The 6,000-nt window shown below is 39.2% G+C and overlaps 2 protein-coding genes across 2 annotated transcripts in view; both read left to right on the top strand.

The window, feature by feature from the left end:
• On the top strand, window positions 1–3,291 carry LOC133511063 (gamma-interferon-inducible lysosomal thiol reductase-like). Its single transcript, XM_061839653.1, has 5 exons — window positions 1–243; window positions 2,211–2,399; window positions 2,779–2,853; window positions 2,975–3,061; window positions 3,156–3,291. The coding sequence occupies exons 1-5, from the start codon at window positions 112–114 to the stop codon at window positions 3,159–3,161; spliced, it is 489 nt and encodes a 162-aa protein (XP_061695637.1). The 5' UTR covers window positions 1–111; the 3' UTR covers window positions 3,162–3,291.
• pde4ca (phosphodiesterase 4C, cAMP-specific a) overlaps window positions 3,157–6,000 on the top strand; it is a 65,172-nt gene continuing 62,328 nt past the window's right edge. Inside the window, exons 1-2 of the mRNA XM_061839645.1 lie at window positions 3,157–3,291; window positions 5,906–5,974. Coding sequence (XP_061695629.1) covers window positions 5,959–5,974 — 16 coding nt within the window. The 5' untranslated portion in view covers window positions 3,157–3,291; window positions 5,906–5,958. The remainder of the gene's footprint in view (window positions 3,292–5,905; window positions 5,975–6,000) is intronic.

Genomic DNA, 6,000 nt, shown 5'->3' with positions numbered 1-6,000 from the left:
GCCAATCAAAGATGACACGGCCAAAAAACGAGGAAACGCTCGTCGAGCTCTTGTAGAAATTACGACGTGCTTTCAGCAACTTTAAATTAGTGTACAGTATAGTTTTGGAAGATGAAGGTGTCTTTTGTCCTTGCATTAACATTCATCTTATACTTTAAATCCAGATGTAACGCTTTTTCTTCGTCATGTCCTTACCCTCCGTCACAGTGGTGTTCGTCTCCAATATCAGCTTTCCAGTGCGGGGTGAGATCATTAATAAGATCATTTTTAACTGTACTTTTTGTCACTATGGATTTCATAAGATGTTTACGAAAAAACGAAACCCTGTGCAACGCTTGGGTTTTGTAGGACGGTAATGAAACATTATTTCACGCTCTTTTTCACTAAGTTTCTACGCGATATCTCACCACTTAATGGCGTCATATAACAATAACCTTATCTTCGCCCTGAGCACTTATCAGGCGTAATGAGAGGTGGCAGAAGCAGTCACACTCTGTATTTAACTGGGAGTACAAATACTTGCGTGAAGGAAGGGAAAAGGTGGTCAGTATTAAGTAGTAGGCTAGTGATTTATGCATTTAAAAGTACAACAGCAGGCTACAGACTCACTGAAAAGTGCAAAATCCAAAAGTTCAACCTAGGTTTCATTGAAAGGTAACTCATTGGCCACATCTGCCCGAGACTGTAACCCCCCAATTCAAATGTACGATGTTTGTCAGAAAAGTTCCAAAACTGAGTTGTTGTCATGCTAACTCATTTATTACCAGCTGTTTTCCTGATTAGGGACCCCCCCCAACCACCGATTGCCAGGCATTTTCGAGCAATTTCACTCATTTTTCAAACCCCACAGAATATTGTGTACTATGATGATCTTAACAAAAAGAACTATCAAGAAACATCAGACTAATTTATCGTCAGAAAACAAGTTTCTGTAGCGTATACTGTTCTTTAATAATCAGAAGTCAAATATTGGTTAGTTTTAACCTGATCTGTTTCTGAAGGGGAGTGGGGGAAACTGATAAAACAGCCTTTTTTGTGCTTGAAAACAGACAGATTAAGCAAAACAACTTTGACACCATAATTTTTTCCTCTATTGTAAAAACGTCAAACTTCTGAACATAAAACAATACTGAGAAAGTACTTTTGCATGAAAATAGTTTTTTACAAGCAGAATTGTGCAAAATTTACATTAGACAAAAATGCATGGACAAATACAGCTCCCACGCCTCTACTTTCTTCCCCCTCTTCTGTTTGCCAAATAGTCCAGGTTTCCGTTAGATTACACTTGAAAAAAAAATCTACCAAGGTTTTCTCCAAATATTCTTGTGTGGTGATCATTATCCTTGAAACCACTCCCTACTTCTGCTAGAAGCGCAACCTGTGCACTTTAGAAATATAACTATTACTATAAAAATACATTGGAATTACTATAGTGGGACATGGAGTGGAGGAGCTTGACTTTTTTTCGTTTGCATTACGTATTTGAATGGGAGTTGAACTTTTGGCTTCATAACTAAGTTTTTAAAAAAAAACATATCTTGGAATACGTTTTTATTAATGTCACTGCCCGAGTAGTGATGCACTCTCCTGAATTTGGTGCAGGCAGCGTGTACTCAATTCCCACTCAGTGACTATGTGAGTGTGAATGGTTGTCCGTATTGCCCTGGGACTGACAAGTGGCCACTTCAGGGTGTAGTCTGCCTTTTGCCTGAAGTCAGATGGGATAGGCTTGAACATTTGACTCACGGGTGTTCCCTTATTGCAAGAAGGACTGGCTGGAAATGGAAAGTTTGAAATCGGTGCTGTCAGCAGATGATGTGAACTAGTGTGGGACTCAATTATGTTCGGGTAAAAAGGATTGCACAAGTTACCCTAACCCCAGCGGCGCGCTAACGGGGGCAATTTAAAAAAAAACATACTGGTAATAATTACAGAGACACGGCAGTAACACACTAGCGCAGCGCTAACAGTGCAGGACCTGTAAAAGTTACTTCCTTGGCACGTATATACCACCGGTCTCACGCTTGCCTTTTCCGCTAGTGTGCCCCCTTGCGGCTGTTAGAAAACATGCACAAATTAGCCGCATCACCGCATAAACCGCAGGGTTGAAAGCGTGTGGAAAAAAGTCATGACTCATTGGCTGGAAACTATGGTGTATCTTTTGAGTGTGAACCCCAACGTCCTTTCCTTTTTTTTTTTTTTTTTTGCAGGTATTGAAACAGTGTCTCCATGCCAACTTGACCAGGACACGTCAAGCAGCAGAAGCTGTCCAATTGGCTGTTTACTATGAGACGCTGTGTCCCGACTGCATAATGTATCTCACGCAGGTTCTGTACCCCACATGGGTGCTGCTGCAGGACATCCTGACTGTCCAACTGGTTCCTTATGGCAATGCTCAGGTACACGGGTCTATGAGCTGGTATACTGGTTTTAGTTTTCACAATAATGTTATCATAAGAGGATGATTACGGCACAGAGAGGTGGCTCAAGCACCCCTACATTAAATCCCAGCACTGCTAAAATTGGACAGTTTTTGTTAGTGTATGCCCTTTACATAACTAAGAAAAGACATCTTTCCACAACCTTAAACAATGACACTCCAAACTCCACGATGGCCCAAACCAGAAACAAAATTTTAGACCTGCACCAGGCTGGGAAGACTTAATTCTTTTCAATGGAAGAACTTGGACAACTGGTGGCTGACTCAATACTTTGTGTGTGTGGGGGGAATGTTGTACTTTAATATTCACTTTAAAACTAGATATTTTGGATTATCAGGAGACACCCAGTGGGAGCAAGTATGTATTTAAGTGCCAGCATGGAGAACAGGAGTGCCTTGGCAACCTGGTTCAGGTAAAGTTTCATATAAAAAAAAAAAAAATACTCCTGTCATTAATGTCAATTCGAGGGCCAGTTAACTTGTTGTTGCAATAATGACACTCTACCATGTTAAGTGTATTTTCTGTCTTGTCAGACATGTGTATTGAACATGAGTGACAATGCCTTCCTCATTATCTTCTGTATGGAGGCCTCCACTGATGTCATTGCAGCTGCCAAGAGTGTAAGAAACTGTTGATTTGTGACCGTTTTCTGTCCTTTCTCCCTCAAATGTCTTCATCCGTTTTTCCCTGTACTCAGTGTGTTCATCTCTACAGTCCTGATTTGAGCTGGGAACGCCTCATGAGCTGTGTGACGGGAGATTTGGGAAACCAGCTGCTTCATGAGAACGCCTTGAGGACCGAAGCTCTGGATCCTCCACACCAGTCTGTACCCTGGGTGACCATTAACGGGGTGAGCTTAGCTACTGTTCCAGTCCACATAACATATATCAGGGCTGGGTGGTAACGTGTTGCCATTACTTATGTTATATTTACTTAACTTTTGGGATGAACTGTACTTGTTGCATTAGTTTAGACTTGATAAAACAATCCTGGCCTTAAATTCAGTCCTTACCTTAAAGGCTGCCAAAAAAAAGCTATGTAATTCGCTGTCAACACAAAAATGCACCTATTTTAGGGAAGTATAAACTGATGTAACCGGATATCAGCTTGTAAAGGTTAGTTACTATCAGGAGTAGACTCCATAATCGATACAAAATCCGTCAGGAATTCGAAGATAAAAAAAACAAAAACAGTAGTGATGAGCAGTACCAACACTACTAGTTTAACTGCATTTCTCTCGAGCTTCACGATTTCAACATCAAATACCTTTTCAGTAGTTAAGATACTGTTATAGTCACAGCGATAGCAAAGTAGCCTTCACAGACACGACCTTTCCTCTGGCAGTCGTAAACATTGAATGCAATGTAATGTTACATACCTTTTATCTCGACTTTGTTTTCGACACCATGGCTAGTGGCGAAATGTGCGTCACACATTGTAAACATGCAGACAATATGGCAAAGGTGGGTACATCTCCGGAAATTTCCATTCACTGTATCTACGTCATAAAGTAAAGTTCTTCTCGAGTACATTAGTGTTGGTACTTTGTGACCAAGAGGAGACGCAGCCAGTCTCGCTAAGCTAGTCATCAAGACATAAAGTTAAAAAACTAAATCAGTGAGATACCGTAATTTCTCGAGTGTAATGCGCACACCCAAAGTTGACTTAAAAAAAAAAATTAGGAAACCCTTCTACCAACGTACAATGTGCACCACCAATTTGCTGCTATCCATATGCTCAAAATATTAGGAATTATCTTTATTTCTATTTTGCTAAGTTTGTACTTTTATTATTTGTACTTGTATTCTTTTCAAAAATTTGTCTGTACAACAATCATGAATAATAATCTTTGTGCATGTGCTGATGTGGCGGTAATGTATATCTCGGGACAGGCCACAGGACACGCCTCTCCTGGACCCTGCAATTGTCAGAAGTGAATCCTTCAACCAACTCAAATAAATGCTCAGCGATGGCATAACATTTTATTAATACTGTTGATAACACGTATTACAGTCTTAAATAATTTAACACTGTAAAACTTTATGGGGAAACATTGTTTTGCATTAAAAATTTATGTATGGTGGAGTTTATCCACTACATTACCCATCCTTGGCCAAGCCTTCAAAAGAAGCATCTGACTCAACTCCAATCTGAAAAATATCCATTGTAGCTACCTTTGTGCATCTCTGTAAAACTCATTCTCACGCAACACATTTCGTTTAAAAGCGGCTGCACAGCTAGTCGTTGTCGTCTGTTTTTTTTTTTATGGTCTTAGTTCAAGTTAAAACCAACGCACTGGCAGTCGTTTCTGATCTTTGGTGGAGGAGCAACAAATATGCTACGCTTATTATCGTAAAATGACAAGGTCCCGTGAGGTCAGCGTTCAGGTTGGTGGTGCACATTGCTGTAATATATATAAATATGTAACATAAGACATTGAATATCTTATTGAAATGTATATGTATACCTTTTTTACAACTCTATGTACCTGTATACGACTAAACAATGCAATTGTATTTTTTATTTTTCATCCATAAGTAAATATAATGCGCTCAATTGACTTTTTGAAGAAAAATGTGTGCATTATTTTTGATAAATTATAGTAGTTAAAAAGAAACAAAAGTTTGTGCAGTGGCGCTCCTAGCTTGAATGGAAGTGTGTGCTAGGCCCCCCCTTGGCTCGTAATTGGTTTGTGCAGATTTTCTCTTCAAAATGAATTGTTGTGGTCTATATAAGTAATTTTATATTTGAAAGGATTCATTTTTTTTCTTTAACACTGCCATATAGCAATAAAACAGACAAGTGGTCTCTTACATGTTTGAAAGTAACATTAATTGCCTACAATTTTTTTTCCCCCTACCTCTGCTGCAGATGGAACCAGAGTACTATTTACCATTACAGTAGTTATGTATAGAGTTTTTTACACTGTAATTGTTCTTTCCTTTGTTTTATGCTATGTTCTCTTACGTCTGTCCCCTCTGAAACCTTGTTCTGTCGAACCTTCCAATAAACTGACAGTCCGATTTTCCAATAAATAACTGTGACAAAATTGTAACAACAGAGAGAATACGTTGTTAAACTGTGAATCCAAAAAATACATTTCTAATTGTCGCCAGCGAATTGAGTGTTTTGAGCGTTATAATATTGTCTAAAGACTCTTCTGGGTAATGTATTAAAACAAATGATTGGGAAATGTAGCCAAGCTAAATATTCGATTACTGTACCTGTTCTGGAACGTAACTCGCACAAAAGCATTCGTTCTAAAGTGAAGTCGCAACTTGCCTCATTAGTCATCTTAGCGTGGCCGGTTTGTGGCAAGCACTAACTTGTGGCAAACGCCAAATATACCAATTTAAAATGTTTGTGAAAGGCTTCATTTTTATGAGCTTATACAACTTGTGATTCTCAATGGGAGTCTGTCAGTTGTTGAACCCTTTTTAAAATTTCAAAACAAAAACTCACAGGAGCACACAGATGACCTGCAAAAGAAAGCCACAACTTCCCTCTTCCCTCTGATATGCAGCATGTACGAGGTAAAGACTTATTGCCTCTTTGTATC

The sequence above is a fragment of the Syngnathoides biaculeatus genome, chromosome 13 (assembly GCF_019802595.1).
Source record: "Syngnathoides biaculeatus isolate LvHL_M chromosome 13, ASM1980259v1, whole genome shotgun sequence".
In the NCBI taxonomy this organism is placed as follows: Eukaryota; Metazoa; Chordata; class Actinopteri; order Syngnathiformes; family Syngnathidae; genus Syngnathoides; species Syngnathoides biaculeatus.
Note: the sequence above shows the minus strand (reverse complement) of the source record. Positions and strands in the feature narration are given on the sequence as shown.

Coding starts and splice junctions, on each gene's coding strand:
- LOC133511063 (XM_061839653.1), top strand. CDS start 112: ATGAAGGTGTCTTTTGTCCTTGCATTAACATTCATCTTATACTTTAAA. Junction 244..2,210: donor TATCAGCTTTCCAGTGCGGG/GTGAGATCATTA, acceptor TTTTTTTTGCAG/GTATTGAAACAGTGTCTCCA. Junction 2,854..2,974: donor GCCTTGGCAACCTGGTTCAG/GTAAAGTTTCAT, acceptor CTGTCTTGTCAG/ACATGTGTATTGAACATGAG.